General features: G+C 38.9%; 3 protein-coding genes across 4 annotated transcripts; all 3 read left to right on the plus strand.

The window, feature by feature from the left end:
* The first annotated feature begins 364 nt into the window (after nucleotides 1-364).
* On the plus strand, nucleotides 365-2,277 carry LOC143496690 (uncharacterized). Of its 2 annotated transcripts, XM_076992864.1 has the most exons (3): nucleotides 365-636; nucleotides 888-970; nucleotides 1,061-2,277. In XM_076992864.1, exons 1-3 carry the CDS (start codon nucleotides 447-449, stop codon nucleotides 1,688-1,690), a joined length of 903 nt encoding a protein of 300 aa, XP_076848979.1. In that variant the 5' UTR covers nucleotides 365-446; the 3' UTR covers nucleotides 1,691-2,277. The 2 variants fall into 2 exon arrangements, with proteins under 2 accessions (XP_076848979.1, XP_076848970.1); XM_076992855.1 differs by having other exon boundaries at nucleotides 366-636; nucleotides 888-2,277.
* A 1,065-nt stretch (nucleotides 2,278-3,342) lies between these two features.
* On the plus strand, nucleotides 3,343-5,216 carry LOC143496511 (uncharacterized). The gene is made up of 2 exons (XM_076992703.1): nucleotides 3,343-3,541; nucleotides 3,730-5,216. Exons 1-2 carry the CDS (start codon nucleotides 3,343-3,345, stop codon nucleotides 4,596-4,598), a joined length of 1,068 nt encoding a protein of 355 aa, XP_076848818.1. The 3' UTR covers nucleotides 4,599-5,216.
* An 835-nt stretch (nucleotides 5,217-6,051) lies between these two features.
* On the plus strand, nucleotides 6,052-13,122 carry LOC143495733 (uncharacterized). Its single transcript, XM_076992551.1, has 3 exons — nucleotides 6,052-6,389; nucleotides 6,769-6,978; nucleotides 12,127-13,122. The coding sequence occupies exons 1-3, from the start codon at nucleotides 6,071-6,073 to the stop codon at nucleotides 12,939-12,941; spliced, it is 1,344 nt and encodes a 447-aa protein (XP_076848666.1). The 5' UTR covers nucleotides 6,052-6,070; the 3' UTR covers nucleotides 12,942-13,122.
* The last annotated feature ends 426 nt before the right edge of the window (nucleotides 13,123-13,548 follow it).

The raw sequence follows: 13,548 nt of genomic DNA on the forward strand, positions 1-13,548 counted from the left end.
TTTCATTTCAATGGGGGGCTTAAGAAATTGTAAACTTAAATTTATTAAAATCTATAAATCCTGTCGTCTCAAAAAATATCATAGCACAAGTCACAGCGACGAGAGCTTCGAAACGCATTTGAATGGAGTACGTTAAGCGGTTCGGACTGTATTAAAGGCACAAATGTGTGGAATAATAATAATAATAATAATAATAATAATAATAATAATAATAATAATAATAATAATAATAATAGTAATAATAATAAGTATGTGGGATAACAATATATAAATATGTAAATGTACATACCTCTGTGTTAATACTAAATAAATAAACCGGCTTGGTATACTAGCTCCAGCTCAGAAGGGGGCGCCAAGCACCAATTACTATCCGATTATCGCCATAATCCATCGCATCGAAGAGGAGACCAGTAAGGAAAATTGTTCGTTTACACGGAGTCTGCAAAATGAATAGTTTGGAGTATTTAAATACCTTTTTGACAGAACGTCTAATGACAGTCGCTGGAGAAATATTTCAGGTCTTTAAAGACACCGTGACTGAATATCAGGGTGAGATAGAACGAATTAGACACGAAAATCGCTGTCTAAGAGAGACGCTTGCTGAAATTGACGGTAATATCGTTCAGCAACGACCAGGTACAGTAGCTAAGTTAGCTAGCTAGCTTACTAACGTCAGATTATCTACAAAAATAAAATTAAAGATAAAATTGTTCTTTTTCACCCGTTGTTCGTAAAACCATACTTGTGCTCACGACCACTATTTTAACCAACCCCGTAATCCTTGTGCCGTTCATTACTTATTTATTTCCATACGTAGGCTGATTGTTTATGCTTATGTTGTTGTGTAATGGTAAATTGGCTCTACTGCTTTGTTTCCTATTCCACAGGTGCTCACATGAGCGATGCAGAGGGAGATAAGAAACGCCATTCAAGCCAGGGATCTCTGGACTCCGAGCACTCGTTAATACAGGTGAAGCTGGAGTTCGCTACTTTAGAGCAGGAGTGTGAACCGCAGCAGTCTTCAAGTGATCCTCACGTGTACACCTCTAATGTTACAAAGGGTGTTCGTGGCCCTGTGCCTGACCAGTGTTTCTCTGACAACACCGTTGTCCTGGATGACATGGAAGACAGCGGCCTACAGGTGAACTCGGCTGTCACAGTCAAGGTGGAACCGTGTGCATCCAACGCGATGTGCTCTGACAACACAAGCAGCGCTGAAGTACTGAGTGATGGTGGAACTGACCAAGCAAGGTTTGGACAGGACTCCTACTGCGACGGGGCATTTGATGAGGTTTCCCATCTAGCGTCTCACCTGCAAAGTCATGGGGACCTGTTTAGCTGTGAGGTGTGTGGTAAGTCCTTCAAGAAAAAAGGCACCCTTAAGACACACATGATAGTGCACCAGAAAGAGAGGCCCTATTGCTGCAGATTGTGTGGGAAATCTTATAGTTGTGCTAAAGTGCTGAATGTGCACCTCATAAGCCATACAGGTGAGAGACCCTTTGCTTGTGGTTATTGTGAAAAGCGTTTTAAGCTAAAGAGTCATCTGAAAGAACACGAGAGGATCCACACCGGTGAAAAACCTTTCAGCTGTCCGGTATGCAGGAAGTGTTTTACCAGATCGAATCCTGTGAAGATACACATTCGGAATCATCATCGTGAGCAATCACAGTTTCTGCTGAACCAGTAGATGAACACAGTGTTTTTACTGTAAGGATACAGTCTGTAAAAAAAAATCCAAACATTATTGTCATTTTCAGCTTTATTTTTCAGACTTTGCTTTTTGGGTTTGATGCTCTGGAAGTTCAGAGATTGACTGCTGGTACAAACAAAAATGGATTGTTTACCAACCCATGTCTATATAGCTAATTCTTAGTATTCCTATTATAGTATTGATCATATGACAAACACTAATTCCTTGTTCCACATGTGATTATTGTTTACTTACCTTTTATCTCAAGCAAATGTCAGAATCATTGGTTGCTTTTACTTCTCAGTCAGCTTACTAACAAAAACTACTGCACAAACTCAAAATTAGAGTGCAACTGCAGAAAATCACAGAGATCTTTTTTTCTGGATCTATCTATATTGGTTTTAAATCTTGACTACAGTTTTTAAAGCACTGAAAATTACATTCTGTATACTTAATGAACATTTAAAATATAGTATAAACATTTTACTGTATTATCTTTTTTCTTCCTTTTGAAATAGTTAAATTTTATGATAAATGTTCATAACTTGTAGAGTGCATTTTTTTCCCAATAAATAATATTCAAAGCAGAAAATGATTGATTGTTTACATATTTTTAGTATATTTTCATTTTGACAAACATGAATACAAAATATTAATCATTATTTTTATTGCCTGAAAAAAATTACATTTAAAATGTGCACTATGGATCAAAATGCACATAAAGAAACTCAATTGTCATTCCTTCTCAACACATTAAGTGCACAAAATGTAGCTTCTTGAGGACATCCTATATTTGACAGTAATGCAAATAAGGTGTATTACTAGCCATCAAAGGGCACTTATAAAAATAAATCCACCTACCTCACTGCCTACTGTCTAGTCTACTGTTATAGGCTTAATGATTGTTCAGTCTATTGTACAGTTTTGTAAGGGCATTGGGATCCTATGCATAAGACTATGAGCTCTCAGTTGGAAGGTTGGGGATTTGAATACGGTCGTGGCTGGGTCCTTGAGTAAGGCCCTTGCCCTTCTCAGCTCCAGGGGTGCTGTACAATGACCCTGTGCTGTGACCCTCATTTCCGAAAGAAGTAATGACAAGCACTTCATTGTTCTGTATATGTATATGATCAAATGAAGGTATTTCATCTGACCTATACAAAAAATCAATTGTTAAAAGAATATGTGGTAGGATTTTAATGATAATCTCTTTGCTCTCCAAATTGTATAATCTATTTTCAGGGTGCAGAGTGTATGATTAATAAAAATGTAAATATATATATTCATAAATAAATAATAAAATAAAAATATTTAATTAAGACAGAGTAATAAAACATGTATTGATTAAAACAAAACGAACAAAAAAAAATATTATGAAAAAAAAACAACAACCATGATAAATATAACGTGTGAAAACAGACTAGAGGTACAACTGGACCGGTCACATGACTTCTGACGTTTTATTTTATTTCCGCAAGCGTTAAATACCTTTGTTCATAACGTTAAATTATTTAAAATGAAGAGATTCACGTAAAAAAAATAAGGACAATACTATTAACTTTCTGGCAGATGGCAGTAATGTTCTAACATCACTGATCTTGTTAAAACAAAGAAAATACCAAAGAAGAAGACTCCCTACCCACGATTTTACCATGGCCTGCACTGAAAAAATGGCTCAGCTAGAGATGCTAAATTCATTTTTCTGTGAGCGTTTGATGGCAGTCGCTGCAGAGATATTCCAAGCAGTTAAGGACACTCTCTCTGAGTACCAAGATGAAATAAATCGCTCCAAACGGGAGAATGTCCATCTGAAAAAAATGCTAGCAGAAGTTAGCCTCAGCAGTGGATCAGGTAAGTCGTTTGCTCTGTTTTTTTAACGGTGACCTCAGTTCAATTGTTAATATATTTAACGAGATAAGTTGTATGTCTTAACTTAGCAGTATCAAGCTAAATATACGCAATATATTGTTAAATAATTATGTATAGTTTGACTTTAGTTAAGCAGTGTTGTGATTGAAACCTGCCTGACAATCCCCCAGTTCCGTTTTCATCAAATCATGAAGCTACAGAAGTGCAGTCCAGCCCGCGACATGCACTCCATCTTGTGCAGTTGAACAGTGACAACAGAACACTGGACTCAGAGGCTTCAGTTATACGAGTGAAGCTGGAGCTTAGCACCACACAGCGGGGTGTTGAACCACAGCGGGATGGTGAGCCACAGCTGCCGCTGAGTGACTCCTCATCATTCTGTATCCCTGGAGACACTGACAAGGCTCAGGAGGCACCAGGCTGCAAAACCATGGAGAAAGACAAGGATGAGGATCTATGCTTGAACTCGCGTGCCACAGTTAAATTGGAACGCTGTGACTTGCAGGCTCTGTGCATGGATGAGATGGACTCCTGTTTCCAGTCTGGAAGTGCGTGTCCAAGTCAGTTCCGGGTTACTGAAGATGATCAGGGACCCCACCCTTCCTCCCAGTGTGACTTTTCTCAGCTAACATCTCATTCGCAACGCACCACTGCAGAAAATTTTTTTAATTTTAAGGCTTGTGGCAAGCCAACGAGAAACAATGGCCGTGTTAAGACACATGTTTTAATGCATAATAAGGAAAGAACATTTTGCTGTGATCTGTGTGGAAAGTGCTACAGCGCTTCACATGGACTTAAAATCCATCTCCGAACGCACACTGGAGAGAGACCTTATCCCTGCAGGTTCTGCTGGAAGACTTTTAATCAGAAAACTCATGTGAATGAACATGAGAGGATTCACACTGGTGAAAAACCCTACAGCTGTTCTGTGTGTGGAAAATGTTTCAATCGAACTTATCAGGTCAAAGTACACATTCAAAATCACCATCCAGATCAAATAGGCCTAGCTAGTATTATCAAACATCAGCAATATACATGATTGTTTTGACAGCTCTCAGCCTAATATTTAATTTGTCCCAGTTAGTTCTAGTGGCTTCTTCCTGTACATGTCAAACCTTTTGAAAAAACATGTTTTATTATATCAGATTTGTCCTTTTGTACTTGGTCATATTTAGACTATTTTGGTCATTACTTCTAAAATATTTACCATGCGGTGTGTTCTTACCAAAGGCAGGTTGAGTTTGGGGTGTTCTTATTCAATCCTTTGAAACGTGCGACCGGAGACACGTGCATAACTTTCTGAGATGCAATTCATTCTTTGCTTTCATTAATGCACATGGCGTGATTTGCGTCCTCTTAAATTCCATCCTTATCTGGTATTTGTTTCATGTGGATGTAAGATTTATTTATAGTGAACACTGGACTTTTTCAGTATTGTCATATTTGAGCTTGTCACCATGATATTTTTCATTTTACTTTGTGTGTTTAAGTAAAAATTATTGATTAAATGGAATGTTTCTCTTATGTTGATAAACTGGAGATTACCAGAGTTCAAACAAATAGATATTTATCTTGTTTTTTTCAATAACTGTTATTAACAATTGTAGGTCATATAATCTTCAGTTTACACACATGATCAGCTTACCCTTTCAAATAATTTTTTTAATAAACCAAGTCATGATTTACAAACATGTGCAGACTGGAAAAAGAGTAAGGTTTTACTGAGAAATCAGATTACTGAGCTAAAATCCAGTTCTCTATCGGATTTCTTCATCTGATTTATGGGCCATATTCCAATCTAAGAAATCGGAGTGTGCTGTTTATACAATAATCGTATTACTGGAGAAACCCGATTATGATCAGATTATTAGCTGCATGTGAAACACATTGGGTGTATTCCAACAAAGATATGAAGAACTGAGTCCAAAACATTGTATACCTATCTGAGATGTTTACAACAGTGGAGCTTGCCAAAATGGAGGGTGTTGGGCATTCTGCAGTAAACATCCCATGAGTCTGACCAGTAGAGAAAAATATAGGAGCTTGATGGTAGTCATACTTCATGATGACTCTGTTCAGAACCTTGAATCAGTTTGGGAAATAATCGTTTTTTTTTTTTTAAAGCAACAAAGTAATCAGATTGTTATTTGGATATAGTATGTTTTATATACTTTATTTTACACATTATAATTAATACAGATAAGTTTGGATTAATTTAGTTACATTTTAATAGGTAATCAGTACAGTATACTATAACGGATTCTCCCAACCCCAATCATTTTCAGCGGTGATTCAATGATGTTTAGTTTAAAACATTTTACATGTACTAACTGCCTGCATGTTGTGATACTACTAGGTTTAGATAATCATTAACTATAAAATACAGCTTCATGGGTTCTTACGTACTGGTACAAATTTGCTATAGTTGTCCTAAAGCAAGAGGCGTGCCAACAGTGTAAAGGATGTGCTGTTACGATACGTCTGTTTGATCTGACGGGTTTAGGGATTTGGATGTTTGCTTGTTTAATATGGGACGGGGACTACGTCATGGAGGCCGCCATGTTTAACATTACGCGCTCGGCTGATCCAGAAGCGAATCTATTCCTAGTGGCGCACAATCGTGGTACTTCTGCCATGGATTCTAAGACTACAATTAGTCAGTTAGACTCTCTGAATGATTTTATACACAAACGACTGACGGCCATTGCCGGAGAAATATTTCAAGTTGTTACCGATACCCTCACTGCATTCCAGGAAGAAATGGACCGCTCGAAGCAGGAGAACGTTTACCTGAAGAAAATGCTAACCGACGTCGGCAACGATGCACCAGGTACGCTCGCGCACTCCTTATACAGCTAAACGTGCTAGCACGCTAGTTTTTTATATTGTTATCTTTGAATGAAATCAAATCAACATTCGCTTAACGACGATTGTCAGTAGGCGTTTCACTTAAATCCACGAATGAAATTTCTTCCCGGTCTGTCTGGCGAGCCTTGGCTCAATTTTCGTATCTAGCCATCCGGCTAGCTAACCTAGCAAGTTAGCTATAGTTCACGGCTTAGTGTTTAGTGTAGCGAGTGTTTTTCTCACCAGCTCGGGTACATTACAAATCTATTCGTCCGACTCAGAACGGCTGATAGCCAAGATGGAAACTGTATGATAGTTTTTTTAGTAGCTTTGCAATCTGTTAATTTGTTTACGTTTTTCAGACACACCGAATAAGCAAACGGATATATCTCCGCCCGAGCATCAGAAGTCCAGCCAAGGGCCACCGGACTCGGAGACCTCAGTGATACAAGTTAAATGGGAACTTAGCAGTGCTCCGCAGGATCCAGAGGCAGAGGAACAGTTATCCACTGCGTCTACACTCGACTCTGTGCTTGCTACCAGAGATCAAGCCCCACGTCACATTTTCTCAGGTAAAACGGATGACTTTGAAGGGACGGGTGATGATCGTACGTGTATGGACTCGTACGTTACAATAAAATTAGAGCGTTGCGACACCCTCGTGGTTTGCTCTGAAAAGTCACACTTAAGTGAAATCCAAAATGGAAATGGTGATCAGTTGGGAGTTATAAAAGATGAATGTAGTCTACAGCCCTCATCTCACTCTAATATCTCATCCACTGATGTTTCTCATCCACCACTTAATTTGCAAAACGATGTGACTCGAGCATTAATTCATTGTGGGCTTTGTGGCAAGAACTTCAAAGATGACAGGCTGTTGAAGAACCATGTATTAAAACATCATAAAGAGAAACCACACCACTGTGAATTTTGCGGGAAATGTTTCGCTTTTCCATATATTCTCAAAATGCACCTGAGGTCTCATACTGGAGAGAAACCATATCGCTGCAGTTTCTGTGGCAAGACTTTTAGTCACAAAGGTCATTTGAAGGACCACGAAAGGATACACACTGGTGAAAAACCTCACTGCTGCTCAGTATGCGGGAAACGTTTCCGCAGGACAAGTCACGCCAAATTGCACATGCAGAATTCTCATTTTAAGAAAACTGCACCAGCTGTTGAATCTACAAAACAAGGTGAATCATTGAAAGCTAAACAAGGATCCCAAGATGCTTGCTGCTGTAAGTTGTGTGGGAAACGCTTTGTTAACCAGCAAGCAGTTAGCATCCACTACAGGATTCATACAGGGGAGAGACCGTATCACTGCAGATTCTGTGATAAGACTTTCAGGCAGAAATCCCATGCAAAGGACCATGAGAGAACTCACACCGGTCAAAAAATCTATAACTGCTCAGCATGTGGACAGAGTTTTATGTGGTGGAATCAGGCTAAAACTCATATTAAAGAGCACAGAGATCAGATTGTGAAAATTATCAGAAAATAGGGGGGTTTGGGAGGGTGTGTCAAATTGTCATGCATTTGCTCAATTTAAAATACTTTTACTCCAGCACAATTGTACTGAAAACTGGAAATAGTATTTAGTGACCTACTTGGGTTTGTCCAACTTCTCCTTTGTCAGATCATTGGATTAATCTGGCTATTGATCTGGACAATGTTGAATTGCAGATATCTGATATATTTTGCTGAAAGTATTTAATTTAAAATAGAAAACCGACCTAAACAGTAATGTTCTAGGTTGGGGTCAGTCTTCAAGAACTCCACAGTTATTTCTGGATTTGTTATATTTGCACCATCTAACTATTGAGACACAAACATTGTCTGGTTGCAATCACCATAATTGAAAGTCTAACAATATATTATATAGCAGTGGTTCTATTTCTATAGGATATTTTGTTTCTAGGAAAATTGGACTAGTGTCTAACAAATGGTGCTCTTATTGTGTTTTGATACTGTTTGTGTCCCATAAATGTTAATTATATAATGCAGTCTTTTTTTCTTTTAAAAATGTGCATCTGTATATTCTGTTATGTTGCTGTTATTGCAGTGTCCACTAAATTTCACTTTTGGGCAAGGGATACAGTGATCGCTCACCACTTGTTGCTTCAGCTTTTGCGCCTTTACTCTTTCGTGGGTTTTTATAGGATATTAATGGGAAAAATTATTCACGGATATTCACTTTTTCACTGGGTTTCTGCGGAATTTGATTGGAGGAAAATATATACATTATGAATTTTTACATGAAAAAATCCCAAAATGTATAAAAATGTTACAAATATTAATTCTAACAATAAAGAAATGTTATAATAAAATAGTGCATATTTACTCTCAGAAACAAGAACCAGCATCGCTTGCCTGAGACGCCACAGTGTCTAATTTACTTTTCGTCTGAGCACAGTTTCCTCATTTCTGGGTCTATGTGCCTTCTACGCTCTCACTCGGCCATTTCACAAGGAGCATCGTTTGATCGTGGGTTGGAAGTTTTTTGTCTGCGGTGTTGTGATTTTGTTTTGTGGTTTTCTCGTTGAATACTGCAGTTAATTCAAGCCCTACCATGCCACCCAAACGTCCTGCAAGTTCTACGACTTCTGACCCGGAGCCTAAGCCTAAGCGCAAGATGTTGACGATCCAGGAAAAAATTACGCTACTCGACATGCTTAAGGAAGGGAGATCGAATGCAGCAGTTGGCCGCCATTACGGACTCAATGAGTCTACGGTACGCTATATAAAGAAGGGGGAGAAGAATATCAGGGCTATGGCGACTGTTACGTTCAGCAAGACTGCAAAGAGGGTAGTTACTCCACGTAATAAATTGATTGTGAAGATGGAGGCTGCATTAGCAATATGGATCCAAGATTGCAGAAAGAAGAACATTGCTCTGGACTCAAACACGATCAGGACGAAGGCCAAGGCTATCTATGACTGCATGTCAGAAAAAAGTGACTACCGCAAAGCCCTGAAAGAAGAAGAGGATGACGACAACAGTGAACCCCGACCATCAACATCATCTAGTTCTCCCACCCCCAAAATTGGATTTACTGCAAGCAAGGGGTGGTTTGAGAAATTTCAGAAGCGCCTTGGCTTGAAGAGCGTTTCGCTGCATGGAGAGGCTGCCGCTGTGGATAAAGATGCAGCCGACTATTATGTGAAGGACACGTTCCGTGAGATAATAGAAGGAGGGGGCTATGTACCAGAACAAGTCTTCAACATGGATGAAACCGACTTGTTCTGGAAGAGGATGCCGTCACGCACTTACATTATGAAGGAGGAAGCCCGAGCCTCAGATTATAAGGCTCAAAAAGATCGCGTGACCATGATAATGTGTGGCAATGCTGCTGGATTTATGATAAAGCCAGGGTTTATTTATAAATCCAAGAATCCCAGAGCCCTGAAGAACAAGAACATGTTGCCTGTGTATTGGATGCATAACCCGAAGGCGTGGATCACAAGAAAACTGATGAGGGACTGGTTCCATCAGTGCTTTCTCCCAGAGGTCAAGGATTATCTCAAAGACAAGGGCCTTGAGTTCAAAGTGCTTTTGTTGCTGGGCAATGCTGGCGGCCATGCTGTTGACATTACGTACGATGGAGTCCAGATAGAATTCTTGCCAACGAACACAACTTTGTTGATTCAGCCGATGGACCAAGGTGTTATTCGTGCCTTTAAGGCCCTATACATGAGAAATTCGTTACAGGACCTCGTGGAAGCAATGGATTTGAAGGAGGGCAATTTCCCGCTAAAGGCGTACTGGCGTGACTACACAATATTGTCGTGTCTAAAGAACATACAGAAGGCCCTCGTTGAAATGAAAAGTGAAATGCTGAACTCGTGCTGGAAAAGATTGTGGCCTGATGCAGTGCATGATTACAAGGGATTCTCTCCGGAAGAAATTCAACATTCTGCTCTCAAGAATTCTGTAATCCTTGCAAAACTACTCAGCGGAGAGGGTTTCAGTGATATGACTGCCGAAGACGGTAATGATCTGCTGGACACACACTGCCGGCCATTGTCAGACGAAGACCTGGACGAGTTGACCAAGTCAGCAAGTGACGAAGAGGAAGATAATCATGATGTTCGTAACTCATGAGAAGAAGTTCAATCCTCAGCGCCTTTAGCAGACGTCCCTGCTGCCGAAGCGTCCGAGGCCGAAGAAGCCCCATCTGACGAAGTGGTGCCTCAAGAAGCCCAGTAAGCTCTCCATTCATCATCATTGTTGGCAATCATTGCCGTCATTGTCGGAATTCATCGTCATCATCTGTAAATATTCATCATCATCATTCTACAATGCACAGGCTGGAGCTGTACTATGGTGAGTACCCATAAAAATTTGCATTGTGTGTGGGCAAGAGAGAGAGTGATTTGTTACTTTATTGTTTTATTATTGTTGTTGTTGTTCTATTATCACATGTTTGTACTTTTATTTATATTACAATGTACAATTTATTACGTTGTGTGTGACCGAGAGAGAGAGAGATTTTGTTGGTTTATTGTTCTATTACTGTACAGTATTTGTTCCTTTATTTACTGTACATATTATTACAATGACAATGTACAGTGTTATTATTAGCTGTGTTGTCATTTAACCAGACCACTGCGGTGATATTGTCTTATGTATATATGGTACCTACGTGTTTTTTATTTTTTTATTTTTTTAGGAATTCTAAACATTTTACAGTAAAGTAAGTGTAAAGGTACAATACATGCACAGAACAGTGTGGGAATGGTTATTAGGGGAATGGGAAAGGTTTATGTAGTGTAAATGTATGGGGAGGGTTTATAAAGCCTTAATATAGTGTATAAATACTTAAACATACTGTTTCTACTTTGAGGATGTTCGGTTATCTGGGGTGGTTCTGGAACGCATCTCCCACGATATACGAGGAATTACTGTAAATATTTCTTGGAATATTTTTTTTAATCAGAAATAAAGATACAAATCAACAAACATCACCTTTCTGATTTAGAGCGCCTTGGGTATCCTGAAAGGCGCTATATAAATTGAAACATTCATTCATTCTGCATCTTGATTATTGATGTACTGGACAATAACACTAATCTAAGAAGGCATATGCCAAAGTGAATAATTTGATACAATTTGATGCAGCTATTTGAACTCCTGGGCACATGTTTACTTATACTTACACAACTTATACTGTTGTGATGGCATTTAAAATAAAATTGATTTGTGAAAAATGAAGAATTGCATTGATTTGCTAAAGAGATTAATGAGTTAACAGTATATGATATTCTTGTAGCCCTAAGAACAACTGCTTGAGGTATGCACAAATAATTCTTTGCTTAACCCATTAAACCATTTAACCCAATTCAGATTGTGTTGGGCCAGACCCATTAGTCACAAGGCCAACTAACTTTAGACATGGTGCCAATCCATCGTAGGATATGCGCACGCACACACACCTGTACATGTACACGTTTGGTTTCCAGTCTCCTTGTCTACACGATGACCAAAAGCAGTGGAGATGAGCATATGCTGGCGTATGCTTCTTAATGCATAGTGCTGTCTACTATAGTCAAGCCATCAGGTACATTTTATTGGAACAGTCTGAGGGGAAAAGCCTGCAAGCAATCCAACCAGAAAACCATACTAAGTACAAACACACAAACCAAATGTTCTATATTTCAGTGTAATTTCACCTTAGATCAGATACATTAATGTTTAATTTGTTCTGCATTCTTAACAGATGCGCTGGGAAGTACTGCAGAGCAACAGGACCCTGTCCAGGGCCCACAAGACACAGATTCCTTACTAAGACAAGTGAAGCTGGAAACGTCCAGTGTTGGCGAGACTGCCATCCTGCAAAAATCGTTCCATGATACCTCTTTATGCACTGCTTCATTTGTAAGGACTACTCAAAGTCAAAGGTGTCCTCCCTCCTCAGTTAAAGCTCTCAGTGTTCAGAAGAAAAATCACAGTCCAGCCCTTCACTCAGCAGTCCTGAGTGAACAAGAGACTTGGAAACTGTCATGTGTTCACTCTGATATTCCTCACTCAACTGTGATGAGAAGTGGAGGTGACGGTCGTTTTCTGGCTTTGAAGAAGGAACCGGACTCCCATCTCTCTTCCAAATGTAACCAATCACTGATTGACTTTTCTCATCTGAAGCCTGGTTTACAGAGTCGTGCTACTGATAGGTTGTTTTTCTGTGAACTCTGTGGCAAACCTTTCCAAAATGAGCAGGTCTTGAAAACACATTTGGTAATGCATCAGAAAAAGAGATCTAATCACTGTGAACTGTGTGGAAAGTCCTACAGCACCACACATGCACTGAAAATCCACCTTAGAACTCACACAGGAGAGAGACCGTACAAGTGTCGGTTCTGTAACAAGACTTTTAGCCAGAAAGGCCACTTAAAGGGGCATGAAAGAATCCACACTGGTGAAAAAATATACAGCTGCTCAGCTTGTGGGAAGCATTTCACCTGGCTTAGTCAAGGAAAGGAGCACCTTCGTAGTCACCCTGGTCAGTTGGCTAGAGTTTTAAGAAAAGTAAGTTAAAGATTAAAAAAAGGATTTTGTTTGGTTTGTTCATTTGTAATCTGTTTTTAATGTGCCAGAATATTCTTACAGTATTTTTCTTTTTAGTCTTTCTCCTAGTGTTTGTTTTATTTATTTTTTATGAATTACTTAAAAGCTGTCTACCACAAATTTGTTTTTGAGTGACTAATAAAAATATATTATGCCTGCCTTTTTGTTTTATTTCTTCTATTATTTATTACTTTACCATGATTATCATTAGCTCAGTATAATTATATGTCAAAAATAAATGCCATTCTTGTAGATGTCTCCTTTCACAGCTGTCCTGAAATCCCATTATCCGTTTCCGTTGTCCGTTTCTGATATAGGAACTACTTTTGATGGTAAGTGGCCGCTATGTGGCACTTTATTTTGAGCTTGGTTTCCAATATACAGAAATATTCTAAATTTAACAGACTGTTGTAGGAAGCAGTATTTGCTTCCTACAACAGTAGGAATTCCTATTCTATTCCAAAATTGAATAGGAATGTTAATATGAATTAATATTAGCAATAGGAATGCAAATACTGCTGTTTTTTTTAAGTCGCTTTAAAAAAAAACATCGAATCTTTGCAGGTTCTGTAAGATG

Source organism: Brachyhypopomus gauderio, chromosome 1 (genome assembly GCF_052324685.1).
Source record: "Brachyhypopomus gauderio isolate BG-103 chromosome 1, BGAUD_0.2, whole genome shotgun sequence".
Taxonomy (NCBI): Eukaryota; Metazoa; Chordata; class Actinopteri; order Gymnotiformes; family Hypopomidae; genus Brachyhypopomus; species Brachyhypopomus gauderio.